The 24,341-nt window shown below is 42.5% G+C and overlaps 1 protein-coding gene across 1 annotated transcript; it reads left to right on the forward strand.

Moving 5' to 3' along the window:
- Window positions 1-957: 957 nt before the first annotated feature.
- On the forward strand, window positions 958-11,311 carry cat (catalase). The gene is made up of 13 exons (XM_079743539.1): window positions 958-1,119; window positions 1,975-2,146; window positions 3,117-3,227; window positions 3,688-3,818; window positions 4,048-4,152; window positions 5,057-5,182; window positions 7,186-7,377; window positions 7,768-7,920; window positions 8,180-8,318; window positions 9,961-10,091; window positions 10,230-10,337; window positions 10,569-10,652; window positions 10,756-11,311. Exons 1-13 carry the CDS (start codon window positions 1,054-1,056, stop codon window positions 10,813-10,815), a joined length of 1,578 nt encoding a protein of 525 aa, XP_079599665.1. The 5' UTR covers window positions 958-1,053; the 3' UTR covers window positions 10,816-11,311.
- Window positions 11,312-24,341: the final 13,030 nt, after the last annotated feature.

Here is a 24,341-nt window from a genome sequence, read left to right on the forward strand (position 1 = left end):
TGATTGGGCGACCGGTTAATTGATGTGCATGGGAGTGATCCCTACTGATTGGCTTGCAAGGTGGCAGCTAGGTAAAAAAATAGGCTAGTGGACCACGCCTTTGCAAACTTTTCCTGTTCATCTGCAAAGGTTGTGTGTTCATGTGAGTGTGTCTTACTTCGGCTTTGCTGCGTTAACTAAATGCAAAATAATTACTTGCATTAGGATCTACTTGTGGGAATCGGAGTAGCGAAGGGACGCCGTCCACGTATCTTGCCTATTCTCCTAGTCCGACAGTAACTGTGGAAATAGTTATTTAACCCCTGAAGATCTGCTCTATGTTGCATTATTATCCACTGTTTTTAAATCAACAACCATTTTGGGGTAGGCTTGAAATCAATTGGTTTAACCCATTTTTATACGACAGACATAGTCGTCATATTAGTGACCCTAAAGGATCCGTCCTTTAAAAACCGGTCTGAAAACACCTGTTCAAATACAGTTTTAGGAATAATAGGCCTACTGACGGTTAAAAGAAAGAAAAGGTTTGGTGTGAGGTACGTAGACCGGGCAGATCTAATTGGCAAGTTGTCATGGTTTATTATGCCATACCTCATGTGGTAGGCTAGTATGATTTAATAATCGGTGCAAGGAAGTTGTACCCGGTTCTAGGGATTTGCATTTGTTTCTTTGTCTGCCAGGATGCTGTTGTCTATTGTTTTGGTAAAGCATATAAAATACCGTAATACAAATGTAGCGCCAACTTTTTTTTTCTTTCTCGAATCAAGCCACACGATTGGTCAAAGATTAACAAATATCAAGCGAAAGAAAGTTGAACGCCCTGTTCACCAAGAATTCCACCGGGTCTATCAGATTTCAGTTTATTAATAAAACTAAAGATTTGTGAGAGTGTAGCGATCCCCCGACAGCCAATAGGAGTGGGAGTGGGCGGGGCTGGACTTTATAAAGTCCAGGAAGACGACGTCCAGCGGCCTATGCCTTTAACAACAAGAAGCTGTTGTTGCTTTCCTTGTCTCGCTATCGAATCTGCAAGCACCGTTTAAACCTGCCAAGATGGCTGGGAATCGGGATAAAGCCACGGATCAGATGAAGCTATGGAAGGAGAGCAGAGGGTCGCAGGTTCGTGTGTGTTCTGTGGCTATCGAAGCGTCTCTGCTGTGCAGCTAAAGATGATATCGGGGGTAGAAATGGGTGAGAGGTCGGATAAGGTCCTAAAGCATGACCCGGATCAACCCTAGTGTATATTACCGAAATGCATAGTAAACATGTTATAGAATATGTCATGGTTAAAACGTAAGCTAACGAACAGTTAAGAATTGTATGACTGCATATGCCATATTTACCACTTCACGTAGAATAGTAGCGTAAATAGTTAAATGCATGACTCTTTTTCAGTTATTCTATGCAGAACACGAGATTAAGTAATTGTTCAAATGCATGCTGTGAATTCCAGTTGTGATTACATAACCATTAATCTCATGACTAAACAACAATCCCAAGTCCATTATCAGCAATGCTTTCAACTAACCATTGAAGTTCTTGCACAACACTGTTCACGAAGGAACGTACAAAGCTCACATATTACGGAGTGAAGGGCCACTTGAGGTCGTTGCAGGCTTGAGCATATGAGACTAAATCAATAGATTCAAATGATTCAAACCGAAATATGCAAAACATTGTTAATCAACAATGCTTCACACAAACACAAACATAACACACACACACGCACAAACACACAACAGTTCGAACAGGTGTGTGTGTGTGTGTGTGTGTGTGGTGTGTGTGTGTGTGTGTGTGTGTGGTGTGTGTGTGTGTGTGTGTGTGTGTGTGTGTGTGTGTGTGATTAGACTTTCAGTGACTCGTTACCATTAAGCATGATCCTTGTTTTCAGGACCTGCATGAACTTTGGGCTCCACTGCGGCCTTGTGTCTTGAGTAATGAAACGTGTTGTTTTATAAACCCGTCTGTTTGTAGCGTCCGGACTGCCTGACTACGGGGGGCGGGGCGCCGGTCGGGGACAAGCTCAACTCGATGACGGCCGGGCTGAGGGGTCCCATGCTGGTCCAGGATGTGGTCTTCACCGACGAGATGGCCCACTTCGATCGGGAGCGGATCCCCGAGAGGGTGGTGCACGCCAAGGGGGCCGGTGGGTGTGGTCTTCCCTCATTCTCATATTTAAAAAGAATACCCGGATGACTGCATCTGATTGGAGGACATCTGGGTCAGTCCCCGGTCATGGCCGGAGACTGTGATACCCTTATCAGATAAGGGCTAGAATTGCTGAGTCACCGCGACTAACGGTAAGGCGGTGACTCAGACTCAACTTCACCGTTAGTCGCGGTGAAAAGAGACAATGAGGGCACACCGAATGAAAGTATGTAAATAATTCAAAGCTTGTCTCCTTCGGACAGATGATAGTCCAGTGAGGTTTAGGATTTGGATATTATATATATATATATATATATATATATATATATATATATATATATATATATATATATTTATATTTATATTTATTTATTTATTTATAGTATTGAGCATGGCTGTGTTCTCTTTACTAAATTGACTGTTGCAGAAACCCGTTATGTAACACAACCCGTTTGTAATGCATTGTTTCTCGGAAATGTCTTCCCCTTTGCAAATTCTGTTTAGAGTCAACTCACCTTGTTTGTTCATGGGGAGCAGTGCCAGTGACGAGGTCAAAGTTCGTCAACGTTTTTTGGCAAAATGGGATTGCAAACATACAAACAACAATTTGCTAATCTGAGACCTGAAAAAACAAGTGTTTGGCGTCGAATGATGTGCAGTATAACATTAGTTATTATGACTAGGCAAGGGTCATCTATGTAGTAAAAAATAAAACACACATAGCAGGGATGATAAATTCTTAAACAAAAATTCAGGTAGCAAGGTTTAACACGGTGTTCAATAAACTGTGTATATCTAGATTGGTGCTCCTTCCTTAGTTGAATAGCTTCCTCTTTGGTGTCATTCTCTGAAGTTAAAGGTTTGCTTCATAACCAAACTTCCCGTGCTCAGATGAGTTGCCTATTAGAAACATTGGACCAGACAAAGTGTTTGGTTGCTTTAAATCTTGTTTTTTTTCCACTCGACAGGTGCGTTTGGCTACTTGGAGGTGACCCATGACATCACACGCTACTGCAAAGCCAAGTTGTTTGAGCACGTTGGCAAAAAGACACCAATCGCTATTCGCTTCTCCACCGTGGGTAAGACACATTGGAGACAGCTTTATCTTTCTACTACAGAGAGACACTCCCATTTGGGTTGGCGGGAGGGGGAATACCTTTTTATAACATTTTTAACAAAAACAAGAAAAGATGGATAAATATTTTCGTGGTAGGAGGAAGTTATTGCGTAGTAGTGCTGTAATTATGTATTAATACCTATACCAACTACATGTCTGGTATCATCACTACGATATTCACCACTAGTTAATGGTTATATACTATTTATTAACTTTGCTATTTGTAAACAAAATAACCTGTTTTCCCATGTAGTTTTGTACATAAGCTAAAAAGAATGACCCTTTGGATATTCAGAAATGTTGATGAATTTATTTAAAGATATCTGTACTGGTATCAGCTGGAACATTTCCAATCTGAAATCTTCCAGGAAATGGTCTTGTCTGTTTCCTAACACAGACCCTTTTGTTTATGTAAACCCCAGCCGGGGAGTCCGGCTCTGCCGATACGGTGCGTGATCCCAGGGGGTTTGCGGTGAAGTTCTACACCGAGGAGGGCAACTGGGACCTGACGGGAAACAACACCCCCATCTTCTTCATAAGAGACGCCCTCCTGGTCAGTCCTGCAGCGCATTACCTTTGTTTATGCTGCAGGTGGCGCCAAAGACGATGTTATCCAATGACCACACGTCCTCTAGTTTGGCCAAAACTACAGCCAATGTACCGATGGACCTGGAATACAAACTAAACCAAACACCACAGACAAAAGCATGGATCAGGGATTACTCCCTTTAGGTCTTTGTGCTGAACTGCAGCTCTATGTAACGCTCTGTCTTTCTCTGTAGTTCCCGTCGTTCATCCACTCACAGAAGCGTAACCCACAGACCCACATGAAGGACCCCGACATGGTGTGGGACTTCTGGAGCCTCCGGCCTGAGGCGCTGCATCAGGTGAGGCTCTGAGGTGGATCCACATCTCCGTCCCCTGAGCTCTGCTTCTCCCCACCACAGCGACGGTTGCGCAATCATCACGCGCGCCTGTGTCCTTCAACTTGCTCAGGCTTGGATACCATAAACTATTGTTGTACTATTTAGTCATGTAGCAGATGTTTTGTCTCGCAGTGAGTTACTTTGGATGTTAAGGGAGAAATCAATTTATGTGAGTATTGTTTTTTTTTGCATCTGCAATGCTAAAAACTGTAATACTTATTTCAGCTTTTAAAGGAAATCCATTTCATTCAGAAACGTCAATGTGATCTTGGAAGCGTATAAATAGTACCATCCTAAAGAGGGCGCTAAAGTGCATTTGCTTAAAGTTGATTTGTGTTCAACTTTAACTAGGTTATGTTCTGTTCGGCCACAATCACATTTATAAAGATGTTGGACACCAATGGCCCTTTAGAACCTAAACCCCAACTTAAACTCACCAAAACTATAAAATAGCACAAGAAATTGTAATATATTTTGGGCGATTTTAGACAAGACGCATTGCCAATGTACAGAATGACAATGCATATCGTACCGGCGGCACTCAAAACATTATTGAAATCTCGTATCGCCCCTGCTGGCTCCCATGCCATTGAAGCATGCAGGTGGGTTAGGCCTCCAAGCATGCCTGCAGGTAGAGTGAAGACGTTGGGGTTCCTACGCAGAATGTGTCGGCTGGGTGATAAACCAACCCCCAGCCCCCCGAAGACCGCAGGGTTTTTGATCGTATGAGGGCTCAGAAAGCATTCACATACAAACTAATATTTTCAGTTCCCCGAAAGGCCTATTTCGTTTTTATTTTATTTATGCTAAATTGCTAAGTGGTTCCCTGCATGCAAACTCTTTCTCATTGGCTGTTCTTCCGCAGGTGTCCTTCCTGTTCAGTGACCGTGGCCTGCCGGACGGACACCGACACATGAACGGCTACGGCTCGCACACCTTCAAGCTGCTCAACGCCGAAGGCCATCCCGTCTACTGCAAGTTCCACTTCAAGGTCAGGGTCGTAGCCCTGTTGTCGGTGCTCTTTAAATCCGCTGAAGCTAACTTTTTTGCGACTTTTAAAGAGGATGAGAGCAACCAGAGTTTTGTGCCAACAGCCAATGAAAACTCTTTTGTCGTGTCAGACGATCACACATTCTGACATGATATATCCATAATAAATCAAGCTAGTTTCACACTGATTGCAAAAGTTAGCATCAAAGAGCTTAATTCATTTATTTTCCTTGAATCAAATGGAGAACGGGCTCACCAAAGGCTCATTGGATCAAGAATAGCATTGGATTTTGAATAGAGTGTGACATGATAGATGGATCATTACCTTCACTTGCCAAGCTTTTCCCTCAAGCTTATCAATAATCAGGTACACACTGATGGCTCTTTCTATTCTCCGGGACAGCCATTACGATATAAAGAAGCATGCCAGCACCGTAAAATAAATCCACAGAACACGTCTGAATTTATCTATTGAGGGAAAGATTATACAAAATTAGATGCAAAGATGCAATGGCTGTTGCAATGACACTTACCACTTGATTTAATCTACCAAGAAAACTAGCAAGCAATTTTTTCAGAAGCAAACTATTTCAATTGTGTTAGATGAGACAGATTTTTATGGGGGGATTTTTTTTTTGTGTCAAGTTGCGTGTGGCTTGTGTCATGCAACCTTCAACTAGCTGCCGGAAAGTTGAACTTTAAATCCTGCATCGTCTCAGCCCACCTCTGCGGCTCTGACAACCTCACCACACTCAGAACACACACACAAACGAGACGATACTTACTGCGGTATCCATTTGCTCATACTGTCCTACTTCCCTGCCATTTCACCGGGGTAAAAAAAACAAGCGTAAAAGCTGAGCTGTTGTTTAGGCTTTTGTTAAGGGCTGCTGGGTACTTTGTAATTTGGCTATTGTGTAGAAGTCTTAACCAAATGATGGCTCTGTAAAGAGGAGTGCTGATCCCTGACCCACTATACTCTGATAGACATATGGGACTCGTACCGGCGACCACATCTTTAGTTCCCCGCATCACATCGCTGTATTTGACAGCGTGAATGTCTGTTGAATATCCGCTATCTTCAAACTAAATAATTTGCTATTGAGATTTTGGATTATTTGTAGAGACCACCACAGCAGATTTATGCTGCTATAAATGTCACTTTTCATTGTAAAACGGGTGGGGATCCCCGCCGGGGCCGGACTTTAGAATGATCCTATTTTAGTCTCCACATCTATGCAACTGACGTTTTTTGGACTCCTTCATTTTTCATCCTCCTACTTTAATAAAAATGAATTCACAAGATGTTGGAAAAACGTTGAATAGAAAGTGCAGCGTCTATATTTTGAACCGTGTTGAATCATACCATCAGTATTTCAAAATACCCTGCTGCCCAAGCTTACTCAAGACCAACCTGCCACACTTTGGCCTCACCAATTGACCTTGTTGAACTTCAATTCCTTACTGCATTTAATGTTGACTCAATGAATTAATTAATTTAATGTGTACTAACCTTTTACTCGGTGTGCCTACATGTAAAGCGTTCTTGAATCGGAGAAAGACGCTTTTAGAATTGATATTGTTATTATTTTATAGATGGAAAGACATTTGAAACGACGATACGCTAATCGTATCGTCATTTCTTGAAACATCTTGAAACTCGCACAGAAAAGGTTTCGCAAGCCGCTTCAAGATGTAGTCACCTTTTGTTTCCGGTTTTGCTTTTGCACTTTGAACCCCAGGGGCTTTTAGGGGAAAGATGAGGTCAGGATAGCAAACCAATCACTGTATTAAAAAAAGAGAAAGATCTTAAAATTTACTTCATTCATCCCTGGTGGGTGTCAAAGCATAAGTAGAGGACGGCTATACAAAGTAAACATTTAAAATAAGGTCTGCGATTTTTTTAAATAAAACAAACATTTCGGCAAAAAACAACAATGTATGGTTAACTGTGTGTGCAACAGGATGGTCTGCGTGTCTAAACTCTCCTCACTTTCCATCCAGACGGACCAGGGAATCAAGAACTTGAGCGTGGAAGAGGCCGACCGCCTGGCCGCCTCCAACCCCGACTACGCCATCGGAGACCTCTTCAACGCCATCGCCAACGGAAACTTCCCTTCATGGAGCTTCTTCATCCAGGTCATGACCTTTGAGCAGGCCGAGACGTTCAGGTTCAACCCCTTCGATCTGACCAAGGTAAAAGGTTGTTTCTGGAATTGTTCAGGAATGTTTTTAAATGATCGTCACCAAACATCATCCGTCATCAAGGACGACGTTAAAGTAGGGTTTCCCAACCTTTGGATTGGGAGCCCACCTGGTGTGATATGCACTTGGGCATGGCTAAGTGTGTGTGTGTGTGTGTGTGTGTGTGTGTGTGTGTGTGTGTGTGTGTGTGTGTGTGTGTGTGTGTGTGTGTGTGTGTGTGTGTGTGTGTGTGTGTGTGTGTGTGTAAGCTAGTCTGTATCACCGTTTTAAAATAAGAATAATAAATAAATAAAAGGGTTGGGGAACCACTTGGTTGGAGGAGGAGGAGGAGGAGGAGGAGGGGTGGAGGAGGTCACTTCCCAATCTGTCTGCCTCCCACAGGTGTGGTCCCATAAAGAATACCCACTGATCCCGGTGGGCAAACTGGTGCTGAACAGGAACCCCACCAACTACTTTGCCGAGGTGGAGCAGCTGGCCTTTGACCCCAGCAACATGCCCCCCGGGGTGGAGCCCAGCCCGGACAAGATGCTGCAGGTAAACAACCTGGATGTCTGACGCACGCATGCGTCACGCACAACGTTGGCAGGGGGGGGTCGACTCCCCGCCGAAAGGCACTGGGTTCAATCCCCAGTGACCACAGCCCAACCTCTAAGTGTCCTTCCTTAGTGTCCACCCGTAACCTGTGTTCCGCAGGGGGGTCCGGATAAAGGCATCTGGGAGATTACTGAGTAGGAAAATTGTAATTTATTGTGCCAATGCGTGACATGACCTGTCCCCTGGCGTGTGTCCCTAGGGCCGCCTGTTCTCGTACCCGGACACCCACCGGCACCGCCTGGGGGCCAACTACCTTCAGATCCCCGTCAACTGTCCCTACAAGACCCGCGTGTCCAACTACCAGAGGGACGGCCCCATGTGCATGTCGGATAACCAGGGTGGGACTGTTTACTATTATTATTATTATTATTATTATTATTATTATTATTATTATTATTATTTATTATTCGATTTATTATTATTGTGCCTTGTCTAATTTAGTGTGGGTGGTGAAGGGGGCAATGAAAATGAAATGATGAATACTTCAGACTATGTTTAATAAATGCTAAACTGTTGAGCAGGTCTACTTCACAGTAGACTCTGTACCCCAATGCCCATTAGATATTTAAAGGGCTCCATTTGAACTCTGAAAGATTCAGACTCGCCGCTATCGGTAGAGTATGTGCATGTTCTTACCCCAAGGTAAGCATGAGATGACATGAGAACTGCGTGAAGTAGGGATGTTAACCAATGACCGTTTGACCGATGGTTGACCGTATCAACGTTAACCGATCAATTTTGTCGCTTGTCAATTAAAAACAAAAATTGGGGTCAGTGTGGACTGTGGAGTGTGTGTTGGTTTCACTTCACACAAAAAGATGATGAGATGAGGTGACTTATTGGAAGTTGGACGGACACCGCGTCTCTAGTCCACTGTTTAATTTCTCCTCAAGTCTTAATTATTCCCGCATGTGAGCGGCAGAGAATATGATCTCTAAATTATTATGGACAGTAGACTAAACGCTATAAGACTACAGTTAGCCATGTCATTCCAAGATCTTTTTGCGTGAAGTGAAAAAACATATCCCTCAAACTCAATTTTTCCGTCTCCTCCAAACTAAACAAGCGGCGTCTCTTAGGAGCTGTCATTTTCTTAAATGAGCCACGGCATTGTTTCAAATGAGCTCCTAATTGGCTCCTAATGCTGCCCTCTTCCGATTGGCCCCTGGTGAATCCTGCGCAGGGCCTCAACGAGGTCTGCGCTATCTTGGACCATTGTGGGCGTTCGAGCCCGCTCTCTGCACACGGTCAACTTGCAGTAAGCACACCTCGTGTTTCAATCCAAACACAGGTCGTGCCGCGGTTAGAGCCACTGCCTCTCACTCGTGTGTGTGTGTGTGTGTGTGTGTGTGTGTGTGTGTGAGGCAGAACGGGAGAGAGATAAACAGAGTTACGAATTAGCACGCGGCTGGCGCGGCTCGAAATGGTTATTTCAAATGGTTATTTTAAATAGCACATTTTAATCTGATCGGTTAACCGGTTAATGAGGCTTGGTGGTCGGCCAAGAATATTTTACATTTTCGCCATCCCTAGCGTGAAGCTGCACTTTTTTTCAGGCTCACGGGGCTATTATACTTTCTTAAAGGGGCCCTCCAACGATTTAACATATTGAGACTCCCTTTGGGGTAGTGGGAAAGAGTTGTGTGTGACAAGATTACACCAGTGATATGTTTTGCATCTCTTTGCTACACAGGTGGCCTAATGAACCCTGTTACCGCGTTCATTTGGTGTAGCAAGCAGTGCCCTACATCCACAGTGGTTTTGTGTTTTTTGTGTTTGTCGCCAAAAACAGCTTGTAGTCAAAACCCTCAATGAAGACATGGCAAAGTGATGTAAACGTGTCATTGGTGGCACGTAAAATAAACAGCATCTATTTACAGATGATACTGGAGCGTTGCCCAAAATTCTTTAAAAACTGTACATTGAACACATAACAAATATTTGGAGTGCCCTTTTTAATCAGACCGATGTGTTTTCAAGGCGGCGCTCCAAACTACTTCCCCAACAGCTTCAGTGCGCCCGACTGCCAGCCTTGCTTCCTGGAGTCAAAGTTCAAGGTGTCCCCAGACGTAACGCGCTACAACAGCGGCAACGATGACAATTACACGCAGGTGTGTGTGATATACACCCTGTATGTGTGTCTGTGTGATATACACCCTGTGTGTGTGTGTGTGTGTGTGTGTGTGTGTGGTTGTGCGATACATGTGTGTGCGTGAGTAACCTAACTGCTGTGTGCTTGGGTGTGGCAGGCGGGGACCTTCTACAGCGAGGTTCTGAGTGAGGAGGAGCGACGGAGACTTTGTCAGAACCTGGCCGGAGCCCTCAAGGGAGCCCAGGTCTTCATCCAGGAACGCATGGTGGGGCCACACATATTTTAAGTCCCACTACACCTTCCTGTTTCAGGACAGATTTCAACCCCTCGGTTAACCTTGCTGTTCCATTTCTTGCAATGCTAAAGCAATCAATCAATGGGGTGCATCTCCATCAGTACATTGAGGTAGTTTAAAAACATTGTAGTGCCATGCCTACCCGCATGGAACAAGTGATCAAGAGCACTAGTGAGTTGGGTCCCATCTTCCTCTGAACAGGTACAGCACCTGATGGCTATCCATCCCGACTATGGAAAGCAGGTCCAGAGCCTGCTCACCAAGCACAATGCCGAGGCTCAGAAGGTAAGCAGCATTTTTATTTATTCATTTTTATATATATATATATAGTATATATATATTTTCTCTTTTGTCCTTGACATTTTGATTCTTCGTCTTGTTATTCCAGAACTCCAATGTGCACGTCTACACCCGCCCTACAGCCATTAACGCCGCCGCAAAAATGTGAGGTCATATATCTTGACCAGGTGGCACACCCAAGATGGCTTCCGCAGGAACTGATTTCCACCAGTTTAAAAAAATATCTTGTACTAATAATAATGTAACGAATCTGGGCTTAATAACCATTCTATTCTAGCATTTCAATGAAAAGGAATAGCTTCTTAACAGATATTCCAAATCAATGAAAAAAACAATGATTACATGAAGACTTCCTGCATTTTGTCCAGTCAAACTATATCCAATCCCTGGTAAGCAGCCAGTCTTCTTGTATTACTACAGAGATATCAGTCTACAGTTATATATTTTGAAATGTCTAAACACAATTGTATCACTTACCCAAATACTATGTATAATACATTTGCATTTCAATGGCTTGGTTTATACACTGGATGCATTGTTAAACCTGTACTAAAATGAATTGATTGGTCTATATGATGGGGTTAAGCTCTTATACCCTGATCAATACTGTCAAAGAAAACATTGATAAATATTTTGTAATCATTTTCTACTTGTATGCCCTTATTATTGCTTGTTTGTTTTACATTATTTTGCTCTATGCAAGGAATATCTGACCTTAAAGCAGTGCCTTTTGCTATAGGTCTACATTTTGAAGAGCTGATGAGGGGTTTTTGCTAGCCCGAGTGTTTTGTTTGGGTCTCATGCATTCCTTTGACTACTGGCTATTGCTATAGACCACAATGAAGGAGAACTGGGAGGCTCAATCACAACACTATTTATGAGAAAGTGGGGTGAGCCAAAATAGCTTATATATATATATATATATGATGGCAAACAAACATTGAGACAATTGTTGTTGTACTGTGGATGGAAAGTTACAATAAACCGTTTGAAGGGAAGTTAGTTTTTTTAGCTTTGTGGTTTTTGGTTATGTTTCTTTCGATTTAATTCTGGTTTCAAAAATAAGTCAGAATGGCCGACCGACAAGTGTACAGTGTACAATAAGATTAACAAGAGTTTTAGTATTGTAAAACTCTGTCAATGTTATTTACGGTAATCAAACAAACGTATCAAACCAAAATGACAAATCATTTCATGATTAATTACTAAATCCATTGCTAACATTAAACCTAACACTTCATACTTGTATGCTTCAATAATGGATATGCTTTTTTTCTGTTTATTTTATAAAATGTAGGAAAATAAAACATTGGTGCAAAACCACAAGAATAGTTGAATGGAAAGGCAGGAATGACCAATCAATTGCACTTAATTATTTTGGGTTTTATGATGTGTGACGTGGGCATGGGTAGGTGTTTTTCTTCTCCAAACGGACATGATAAAACCACACTGCTTCTTGCGCCGTCCTACTTTACTTCATAAAGAGGAGATGCTGTCAGCACCGCCATCAGCCCCGCAACTACAAGAAATGCAATATAACAGGTATATCATCGTATTGAATGTTGTTATATATATATATATAATTGGTTATATATATTTTCTATTTTTTACAACCATCTATTGTTGATTGCAGTTACCACTGTAAAAATGTGGTCAAAAATGTATACTTATTAAATTAAAATGTAAGTCTATAGAGATGATTTGTGAAAATCCTATTTGTGGGCTGTGAATTCTTTATTCATCGTTCAATTCATCAAGATTACAATAGAGATCCCTTTCCAATATAAGATACTTCCATTGTTCTGTGTTGGTCCAGGGACCAACACACTGTTGTGACCATCGTCAACCCTGTGGAGCATCCCAGAGACTATGTCGTATGGTCCATCTGCAACTTCTTCCACGCAAACCCCTTTTGCCTCGGACTGGCGGCGCTGATCTTCTCAATCAAGGTAGGCCTTTGCATTGTTACCCTTTAAAGATGCTGTAGATACTATTTAAGAACTATACTTTGAGTGCAATTGGTTAGAAATGTTATGTTTTAAATGTTAATGTTTACGAGCAAAATGCTCGGTGACGAGGTCTGTTCTGGTTGACTACGCGCCTGGCTCTGTCATTTAGATTTGAGGGCGCTCCCGGTGCACTTCAAACCATTCAGGAAATACGTCTCGCCTGTCAATCTCAAACACTTTCTCAATTGTGGAGAAACATAGGAAGGGAGCATGTAGAGTGTTTTGAGGGGTTGATTATTTTCAGAATCTTGCGCTTTTCTGCTTTTTTTTGCAACACTGGAATCTTACATACAGCAACTTTAATGAAAAATCAAATGGCTGTAAATTCACATCACATTTCCGACGACATGGCCGTAGGCCTCTATTTAAACAAACCATTCACTCGTTCATCTTTTTTTCTTTTCTCTTTGCTGCAGGCAAGAGACATGAAGGTGACCGGAGACCTGCAGAGAGCCAGGGGATACAGCAAGTGGGCTCTGGGCTTCAACGTGGCCGCGCTGATCATTCTTTCTTTGACTATCCTTAGTCTTCTAATTGTTTGGATAATTATTTCCGTTGAAAGTGCCAATCACTATTACTATCGCCGCTATTGACAGGAAACCAGTTAATGGCCCCTGTACCAAAAATAATAATGAAGCTGTATTGAATTGAATTACCCTGTAATGCGCTTTGTAACCATCAGCACAGCAAAATTAATATTCGTCATTATTTTACGCCACCTTTCAGAAATTAGTTGATTTGAAAATAGTTTCAGCAGCCGCCCCAGCGAGCTCTCCAAGTTAATAATGCATAATGTCCATAAAATAACCCATGGGTAGACCACCAAAGCGCTTGGTGACAGACAGCAGTCCAGATGCAGTGGAAGACCATTATGCTTACGGTTTTCAATTTAATGTAGGCCTATAATATAATTAAGAAATAGATGGGGGCAAGATATGGAAAATATAGCCTAATACTTTTTCTAGCTCTTGTAACGTTAAGGCACTTCATTTGAATTAGGGTAGTATCTTTGGCTGAATGTTACTACACTTTGCATAAAAGCTTCAGCTAAAATAAACGTTTTACAATGTAACATGGTTTTAAATAATACGTGCGCTATTCGTGATCCAATGCAATGGTCTTGTACATAACAGCCTCAGGTAGGCAGAGAATGAGACCGAGAAGGAGGTGGAGGCTGGTTCGACGGCGGTCGTGGTGGGACCCCATGCAGGGGCTAGGACAGGTCTAGCAAAGCCACTGCAAAGGTCTTAATGAGTTATTTTATGCAAATTGTTTTTTTCACCTGTGGACATGCGGCATTACAATGACAAGCTACAAGCAATGACTACGCTTACATTAAAAATAACATCATGACAATGTGTCGATATTAGAGCATTAGACCGAAAATGATGTGACAATACAGAAGTTATCCTTTAACAAAGACGCATTCTGAATGGAAATACATCAGAGGAACAATGAGGCGTCTTTCCTGAGCAAAAGACAAGAGTGTTTCTCTCCAAAAGATAGGTTTCCACCCACGGCAGGGATGGGACAGACAGAAGGAGAGGAGGCTACAGAAGCAGAGATTGGAAGAGACACGAGCAGGGACGAGACAGAGTGAACATTAGGGGGGAAGGGGCCCATTAGGACCCCGACCCCAAAAACGACAGGTGTCCCATTCATTTTTTATACTCTAAAGACTAAATTCTTATATTACAATTTCCAGTTACCTGTTTCATTCTAATTGAATAATTTCTGCTTCACAGTACCTCATGCATTCTCTCCTATAAGTGATTATTAACCAATTTGCATGATTTATCAGGAATAAGATAATAAATAATGTTGCAAGCATCAATGATAGATCCTACAGTATGATGGTGTAACGGATTCCAATGATGTGCAAGCAGGCAGAGGTGTCGTCCTTCAGCGGGAGATCGTTTTTAACGAAAACACAAATACTCAAACTATAACAAAAAGGGTCCGTTCCAAATCGTCTCTTTTGGATCCGGGTGTATTTCTCTTGCTCGGGATCTCGGGGGTCCGTGCTCCGGGGTTTTTCCTTCCTTACTACAACACAAAGCAGGCACATAAGTACACACTCCTTGACTGGCCTGAGGGCGGACACCTGCTCACAATCAGGTCCAACCCCCCCAGCCGATCCCGTGCGCTCCCAACCTGCCCATACTCCCCCTGCAGGCCAGACGTCGCACGTCCCCCCCCACAGATGGCTATGGCCTAATGAATACATGATAATAATCATTATTTGCTTTCATGCCATGATTGGTCGAGGACGGATTCGAACCAGCGACCCCATGGTCATGTGGCCGACACCATACCACTACACAGACATGTAGACAGTCAAGGACAAAAATATATTTTGCAAGCACCATATATTTTGAGAAGGAGCAGTCTCCTATGTGTCGGCTTATTGCTCGGTATGGTCACGTCATATGCCTCAAAATATCGATATGATGAAAAAATATATATTTTTGTGAACGGTTTTATTGGCAAAATATCTATATATATTTTTTTTTTTTGTGAACGACCTGATTAGCTAAAACATTTAGTTTACTTTATTTTAGTACTTTTCTTTGTTCTATTTACACATGTTGCATGTGGCAATAATTATATAAATTATTTGTATGATTTTCCTGTTTGTAATAAAAATGTGTTTTTATACAACTTACTGTATGTAGGCCGTGTTTAGATTGCCTTTATGGGACTCCCAGATCAAGACATCGAAGACAGCTTGTCCTTGCAGATGTTCTAGCTTGCGGTCTGCACTTTCATTGTAGTACAACCTACAATTATAGAATGTCAAAAGTCAATGATTCATTTCAAAACATGGGAAAGTTATTGTGGCGTTGGAATGTTATTTGGACAAAGTTTGGTACTCATACTCAGATGCTGGGATGTTGCACATTCAATTAAATGAACATTTTCCACATGGATATACAACATGAAATAGGTGGAGACATCTGTGCGAGAGCTGATGTTATCAGTTATCAGTGTGATCAGTTTGTACAAGACAATCTGGAGGGCCCAAGTGTACCCCCTCGGCCCGTTGGGTTCTGGAATATGTCCAGTCTGTCTTCTTAGGAAGGGCCCTGAACCATGCCATGGTGGGCTCGTCTACGGCCGCATTCACCAAGAAGGTTGAACAGAGCAAGAATACAGACAAGTTCAGGACCACATTTTGTTGACTGGAGAAACACCTCATGTTGTCACGTCCAAATAATGATTAATTCCTGACACACAGCCCCTTTCATACTGTGAGAGTTTCACCATTGAAAATAAGACATTTTCAAATTCAAGTTAAGGCCACCACTTCTGCTGCCTGACAACTCAAACTTCACCTTTCACATTTCCTGTTATGGTTTCATCTCTTCCTTTTCTTTGCATACCTTCAGGATAAGGAAATGTGGTCGGGGCTGAGAGGTGGAGTTTGGGTTGTCAGGCAGCGGAAGTGGTGGCCTTAACTAGGGCATGTATTATTTTCATTGGTGAAACTCTCCTGATTGTGAAATGCTTTCGGTGAAGTGTATGACTTTGTTCAACTTTGGCCACAGTCTCAAACCAGGTGCCTTTTATGGGTTGAATTACTGCTTTAAAGTAAAGGACTGGATTTGGTTATAATCTAGGGCACAGAGCAGGTAATATATTGCAGTCATACACTGTGAAAAATTTAAATAAATTGGGTTTTCATGTCAAATCAAACTTTAAAGAATATTTCACACAGTTGTGCCAACATTCCTACAAGTAGTTAATCACATATCCCTGATTGGGGTTTCAGCGACCGTGCCTACATCCGGTTTGGGGGTGGGGGCCGGAAGTAGTATTATGGCCCATTGGGTCAGAGGAGTGTTTGGTGTGTGTGCTTGTGGGTGTGTTTGTGTGTGGGCGTGAGTGCGACATGACGATTGGTCTTTCCTTTCCTTCTCAAACTACGTTACAATTGCATGTTTCATCAGCCCGATTTTCAAATTTTCTCGGGGGACAAACCCCCCTTTTAAAAAGACTAACTTCTGGGCTTTAGCCCCGAATGTTTTCAATTGCTAGCGACGCTCATGATCTATAGCATTGAGGAGAGCCGTGTAATAAGTAAGGGATAATGTATAGAACGTCGGTCACTATCGGGAAAATTAGCCCCGACAAGACACCGACGCACAGCGAAGATGTTTTCTTCGCCCTGAAGGGGCTTATTTTCGATAATGACCGGCGACCTTCTAAACATTATCCCGCTTCCCACAAGCAGGAGACTCCTAGCAGTGTTGCCAACTCTCGCGAGACAAATAAGCAACTCTCACATGAAAAAGAAGCCTAAAAGAAGCCCAATGCCTAAAAAAGGCGCCCAAAGCCACTGTAACCTGTCACAGCCTTAACAGCATAGCCTATTTGTATAATGAGTGAAATAATTACGTTTCCAAAGCCAAAACTTGCTTTATTTTTCAAGTTTTACAAAAAAAGAAATCTAAAAATCATTGTACAAGACACAAGTGTGTGTGTGTATGTGTGTGTGTGTGTGTGTGTGTGTGTGTGTGTGTGTGTGTGTGTGTGTGTGTGTGTGTGTGTGTGTGTGTGAGTGAGTGAGTGAGTGAGTGAGTGAGGGGTTCCTGTGTGTTTTATTCTGCCAAAAATCAAACGGCAACGAGGGAAGTTAGACATGGATGCAAATACCTTTAGAAGAAGACCTTTAGATGAAGGCCCTGGTTTGGTTACAAGTAATAAGGTTTGAAACTGAAAAAATATGGATTGGCTAGAATATTAACATAAAGATCAGACCTAGGCTACTTATATCAAATTATGTTTCATTAACAGCATGCATCTAAAGAATTATGAAAACATTAACAGCATCCATCCACATGAGAATTAACAGCATATCCAAAGAAATAAACAGCATCCATCCAAAGAATGATGAGAACCATGAGAATGCTTTAAATCTTGAACCAATGTTTGGGTGCACACAGCCATCTCTGGAACACTAGCCTGCTGCACAGCTGTTCAAAGGATCCTTAATACTGTCCTCTATCCATCTCTGACTGCAGCATAGAATGTGGCCTTGAGAGAAGAAGACAAGGACAGTACTGAGTGGTAGCCTAACATACAGGACCACATATTTCTCTCTCTCTTAAATATAGGTTAATATGGCCTAAATGCACCCGAAAAAAATGCCCCCGTTTAGCCTACCTTAAAGAAGGAAATCACTTGCTTCGTCTGCTTCACTCGTCCCTGGAGTCTGCTCTCCATCTCTGTACATTCCTACATTGAACCTCTGAAGCATCTCCGCTGTTGGGGCGAAGCCTTTGCAGCATATTCCCACTCGTCGCAGGCCGTAGCGAATGTTTAGGATGCTACTCAATGTTTTCTGGCCCATGCGGTTTCTGAGTTTGGATTTCACGTGATTCATTTGGGAAAAAACCCTTTCCACGTCTGCGTTACTGAGGGGCATTGCGAGGAGTGAAAGAGCAAATAGCGCAAGGTCTTTGAAACATTGCTCCCCGCTGCTGTCCGTATAATTTAGGACGTCGGCCCAGAACTCTTCCGCTTGGTGGTCTCCTTTTATGTCCCACTCATGGAAGTGTACAGCCTGATATCGGGTGTCCAGCTTTCCTAAATCTCCAGTATACAACTTCAAAACTGCGACGGTGGATAGCGGTGGCTTGCTCTGAGATAGCATCACTGATGGGCTGAACACTGCCATGGACTTTCACAGGTTCATGTTGGCTGGCAGCCTGTTCTGAACCTGTCTCGCAGCCTCGAAAAGAAAATCCCGACATCTGGTCTTCATTCCCATCTCTAACGCACTATCAACATTTGCCTCTCCAAGGGCGATGGTGAACTGCACCCCGAAGTTCACCGCGCACAGGGGCATATGATTGCATGTGTCATCCAAATTAACATCAATCAGACGTAAATCGGACGGCGGGATGGCGTTGGGAGTCAGGATTTTCGACACCAAGGAACGAAAAAAAGTCTGCAAGCAGTCAAGCATTTTGAAGGCGTTTCCGATCTCCAGCAGGGAGAGAACTCCCAGCAGAGGAACTGCGAATACAGCTTATTGATTGGGTCGCAGTACATCTGGTACAGGAGCTCGGCTTCGTAGCAACGTTTCGCGTCCTTGCACAATTGAAAATGCAACTTTAGCTCATCCCACTGACCCAACAATGGCACACAACAGTCGTAGATGGAAAGCCACCTTGTGCCAGAGAGCTGTGCAAGCTTCAATGGTGTTTCTCCGGGGTTAATAGTTTCGTAGAGTCTGGCAAACTCTCGGAGTCTCTGCGCACTGTGAGAAAACCACCTGTGCGACTGAGAAATCAGGAACTCCAGATTTCTGGGCAGTGTTTTGACAGCGTTGCTTGCGCAGAGCTGGATTGAGTGACAGACACACTTCACTAGTTGAAGCTTCTCATTTTTTGCACGGAGGTGTGTGTAGACGGAGTTATTATTCCCGACCATTACACTGCAGCCGTCTGTTCCTAGGCCCACACACCGCATGAAATCTATTCCAGCGCTTTCTAGGAACGTAGTCAGAGTGGAAGCTATGGCCACGGCATTTTCTCCCTGCAAATCTATTAAACCTAAATAGGTGGAAACAATCTTCTTCAGAGAGGTGCTGAAGTACCTGATGACAGCAGACAGCTGCTTAACACTACTGATGTCAGTGCTTTCATCTATGATGAGGGAGTAGCGAGACTCCCCGATATCTTTCAGTAGGTCGTTGAACATGCACGGGGCAACGACATTTTTAATTAGTGCTGCACATTTTGTTCGGTGAATGCTCATGTCCATGTCACAATCTGCGCCAATTATTTCCCCCAAGCAATCAATACAGCGTATAGACGTGTGACATGCCACATAGGTTGCGAGCCGAAGCTCTGTCACTTGGCTTTTGGTTGATAGTTTTACTACTGAGAATCCAATATCCGTTAATCTTGATGAGGAGAATGGTTTAGCATTCCTTCTATGCTTTTCTGTGCTAGCATGCTGCTTAAGGTCTGCATGGTGTGCTCGAATTTCTGCCTTACAGAACCTGCAAAGAGCCTTACTGTTATCCCCTGTAATGGGACGAATCCAATCCTTGAGCTCTCTCTCCCTCTCCCAGTCAGGATTGTATTTTTTTCCATACTTCGACCACTTTGTGGGCATTACACCAATTCTCACTATGAACCACAATCGCTAAAACAAACTCCGTAACTTGCATGCTATGCCAGCCAGCTTGACTTTGTTTATTGTTGAGAATTACCCGCGTCACGTTAGCTATCATGCACGAGCGAGTTTCCGTGCGCAGTAACGCGCGAATGAGAACTGATTAGATAGATAGATAAATAGATACTTTATTGATCCCCAAGGGATTAAATCCTAACCTAATAAATATGCCTACTGTTCACCAGCCTACAAAAATGTGAAGCACCGAGTCGCGTATTACTTTTGGCTTTAAGCAACCAAGTTTCTAAAAATAAGCCCAAAAAACCGCAACCCGCGTCTCCACATTTTTCCAAGCGACTTCTTGTAAATAGAAGCCCAAAGTCGCGTATTATAAGCGGACTTGGCAACTATGGTGGTGACGTATATCATTCGCGTCGAGAGCAGCGAAGAGCTGTAGATAACATTATCAAACTTCTTCGTGAAATTTGAAAAATGAAAAATTATCATTTAAATGCTCAAACAATATATGCGTAATCCAGGGCATATAAAGACGGGCTCTACCGGAAGTGACTTCGCCACTCTATTAAAAAATACTTTCCAAGTAGAATACCCGCTACCGTAAATAATACAATAGAGGCGCTAACAAATTTAACTTGACAATCTCTCCCCTTGATACTTGGCCGTTTTAGTGGTTTGTCATCTCATGTGATTTGTTTGCGTCTCTATTATATTATTCACGGTAGCGGGTAATCGACTTCTGTGGACATCCTGGAAACATGAACCTACCGGTAAGGCACAGACTTAGAAAACAGTCTTGTTTAATAAGCTCCTGGTACGCTAACTAAGTTGTTGATGGTTTGTTTATGTGTAGGGACCCTAATAATGCTACTGCAGAGGTTTGGTGCTATTTTGAGCAATATTAGTGGTTAAATCTTTTTGATTTTGGAGAGTTCGTGGTGCCCCTAACCAATAACATGAAAGCCAATCATTACACCGGGCAAACTCTTCACTCGATTTTCAATTTAAAATGTTTCTGGAGGGTTTATTTGAGGGGTATACATGCCAAAACAAAGATCCTGGGTTAAATTTTGGCCGGGATTACACTTAAATACTTTTTTCGTTGCCATTATAGATACAATCAAATCTGGATTCTGCACTCAGCGTATTGTAAAACAATAAAGAGTCAACAAAAACTCATGCTTTTTCTCCTGATTATTAACCAATGTGCATGATTACGCTAAAAGATGCTTAACGTGTGCACATGTAAAACTATAAAGGTTATACTATATTCATTAACAAAGTAGTTTAAATTGTTTTTTCCTTTGAGGAAAACATGGTTATAGTATCAGTCAGTACGGTCGCTCAAACCTTTGTAGTAATGGCGGCCTGTGGAAATGTTGAACTTCAAGTGCCAATTATGGCACCCCCTGTGGTGTTATTCTATCCCATCCTGGCTATGGCTTAATGAATTCATGATAGTAATCATTATTTGATTTCATGCCATGATTCACAACATGGTTGGTCGAGGACGGATTCGAACCAGCGACCCCATTGCGATGTGGCCGAAACCATACCACAACATTGACATGCAGGCAGTCATGGGCAGATTAGACTATATATTTTATGAAGAAGCAGTCTTCAACCAATCAGGTTGACACATGGAACAACCTGATTGGTTAAAACATTTTTTTTTTGTCTGTTTTAGTTCTTTTCTTTGTTCTATCTACATATGTTGCATGTGGAATAAATTATATAAATTATTTGTATGATTTTCTGTTGGTAATAAAAAAGTGTTTTACTAACTGTATTTAGGGTGTGTTTAGACTGGCTTTGTAGGGCATGTCACTTTGCGGGACTTCGGAACAAGACCTTGAAGACAGCTTGTCCTGCAGATGTTGTAGCTTGCGGTCTGCCCTTTTTTTGTAGGCTTATGCATGATCGTCAAATACAGCCTACAATTATAGAATGTCACAGGTCAATGATTCATTACGAAAAATAGGAAAGTTATTTTGGTGTTGGAATGTTATTTGGTCAATGTTTGGTAATTCTCTCGTATTGAACATGTGCCATAACGATGTACAAGACCTTATAACATCACAGCTTGCATAATCATGAATCCAATTAGACACAATAACTTTAGATATCTAGAGCACAATGACGGGAGGCGAATTTACGAATCCTACTATGGCCACCCCAATACCCCGAAAAGACTAGCTCGCCTCTATTTCTGATTGGTCCGTCACAAACGTCCCCCCTATCTTTAATTCTACTGTCTATAGATTAGACTACCGGGTTTTGTTGGCTTGATATTGGCTGCTAGGGTCAGGGGTTAGGGTTAGAACCAGGCCCCCAGGAGCAGTGCATACTTCAGCAATCCACCAGTGCTCAGCGGCCAAGCCTGGTATTGAAGCTGTTTCAGCTGTGGACGGGTCCCTCGATTCATGGAGTCCCAGAAGTAGATACCCCCGTTCAATCCAATACAAATGGGGAACAGGAATGTGTGTCCGCCAAAAAATTCTGGATATCAATCAAAGTTATCAATTATTATAATTTTTTTATACAATGTACTAATGTACAAAATGTCACCTCAAGCATTTTATTAGCCGTTTTATTTCTGTATTTTTTGCAGGAGAAGGAGAGGTGGGTAGCTGTAGTGAAACAAATGTTGTTTTGGCCCGCCTTAATAATTGAAAACGAGAACATTTCTGCTTCCGGCACGTCATGCACTAGGGAGAGGCTAGGCGCCCATGATGCGGAAAAAAAATCTCCATGACGTTGCCCTGCACCATTGAGCAGTTTTCATTTGAATTTGGGCGCCATTTTTTAATCTGCTGTCCTTTTTTTAATAGGTCCATGGTTAGAGCTCTTTTGTGACGCTCTCGAATGCCCATAGCGAGGCTACCGTAGAGTTCTAAAGCGTCCAGTTGGGTTGCATGCAACCCGGCCAATTATAGACGGTAGGGCGTAGCCTTGGTGTGGCCATAGTAGGATTCAGAAATACGCTGACGGAGATAGAAGATTAGCCGAAGGCTACGGCTGACTAACCAGAACATAACCACAATAATGTCAAATAAATATTTATGGGTCTATGGTTTCAATATCAAGATCCTGCTTTTAAACATGAGTACAAAGTCAACCTACCAAAAGAAACACCAAACAAAGACTAGCCTCAGCTGCTCTCTCAGCTGTGTCTCGTTACAGGAAGCTCTTCCCCTTTTTTTTTTTATAGATTCTGCCCCTTGCCTGGGTCCTAGTGCTCGACTATCTGCTACCTTCCCAGCAACATCTGTTGAACGCTTCTGTGGGTTACTGTTAAGAAAATAAGGCTTTACCTATAAGTAGGCTTTAACTTTTTTAGAAAAATTACTTTTTTCAACATATTGTAGCATTTGCGGCCCGACACTGCAGGGGCTAACTAGCGCAACGATGAGGACACGGAGGGGCTAACGTTTACCGTTAGAACCAGGCTTTATTATCCTTTCCGTACAACTAACTACGGGGTTGGAGGAGTGGCCAAAACAATATGGCGAACCCGAACACTGGCTAGCTGTTCCCACCCCCTATCCCAACTGGCCTATCAAGCTGAAATAGGGCAACTCCTTCCCCCCACAAACTCCCCATCATTCCCTCCCATAGTCCTGCTGGGTCACTACAATACGGTATAATGTATAAAAATGGGGCCCTGCCACGACCGCCGTTGAACCAGCCTCCATCTCCCTCTGGGCTTCATTCAATGTCTCAGGTGAAGCTGTTATGTACAAGAAGATTGCATTGGATCACAAATAGCGCATGTATTATTTAAAACCATGTCACATTGTAAAACATTTATTTTAGCTGAAGTTTTTATGCAAAGTGTAGTAACATTCAGTAGGCTAAATTCAGCCAAAGATACTACCCTAATTCAAATTAAGTGCCTTAACGTAACAAGAGCTAGAAAAGTATTAGGCTATTTTTGCATATCTTGCCCCCATCTATTTCTTAATTATATTATAGGCCTACATTAAATTGAAAACCGTAACCATAATGGTCTTCCGCTGCATCTGGACTGCTGTCTGTCACCAAGCGCTTTGGTGGTCTACCCATGGGTTATTTTATAGACATTATGCATCAAAAATGTGGTTATCTTGCGTGAGGTGAACTAAACAGATTACAAGAATAAGGATAATCAAAGAAAGCATGATCAGCGCGGCCACGTTGAAGCCCAGAGCCCACTTGCTGTATTCCCTGGCTCTCTGCAGGTCTCCGGTCACCTTCATGTCTCTTGCCTACGACAAAGAGAAAAGAAAAAAAGAAGAACGAATGGTATGTTTAAATAGGTCTACGGCCATGTCGTCAGAAATGTGATGTGAATTTACAGCCATTTGATTTTTCAATAAAGTCGCTGTATGTAAGATTCCAGTGTTGCAAAGAAAAGAGCAGAAAAGCGCAAGATTTTGAAAATAATCAACCACTCAAAACACCCTACATGCTCCCTTCCTATGTTTCTCCACAATTGAGAAAGTGTTTGAGATTGACAGGTAAGACGTATTTCCTGATT

This window comes from Pollachius pollachius (genome assembly GCF_949987615.1).
Source record: "Pollachius pollachius genome assembly, chromosome: 9".
In the NCBI taxonomy this organism is placed as follows: Eukaryota; Metazoa; Chordata; class Actinopteri; order Gadiformes; family Gadidae; genus Pollachius; species Pollachius pollachius.

Excerpts from the sequence above, each read along its gene's own strand:
- cat (XM_079743539.1), top strand. The coding sequence starts at position 1,054 with ATGGCTGGGAATCGGGATAAAGCCACGGATCAGATGAAGCTATGGAAG. Across the intron at positions 7,378-7,767 it reads ACCCCTTCGATCTGACCAAG|GTGTGGTCCCATAAAGAATA; the intron begins GTAAAAGGTTGT and ends TGCCTCCCACAG. Across the intron at positions 8,319-9,960 it reads GTGCATGTCGGATAACCAGG|GCGGCGCTCCAAACTACTTC; the intron begins GTGGGACTGTTT and ends TGTGTTTTCAAG.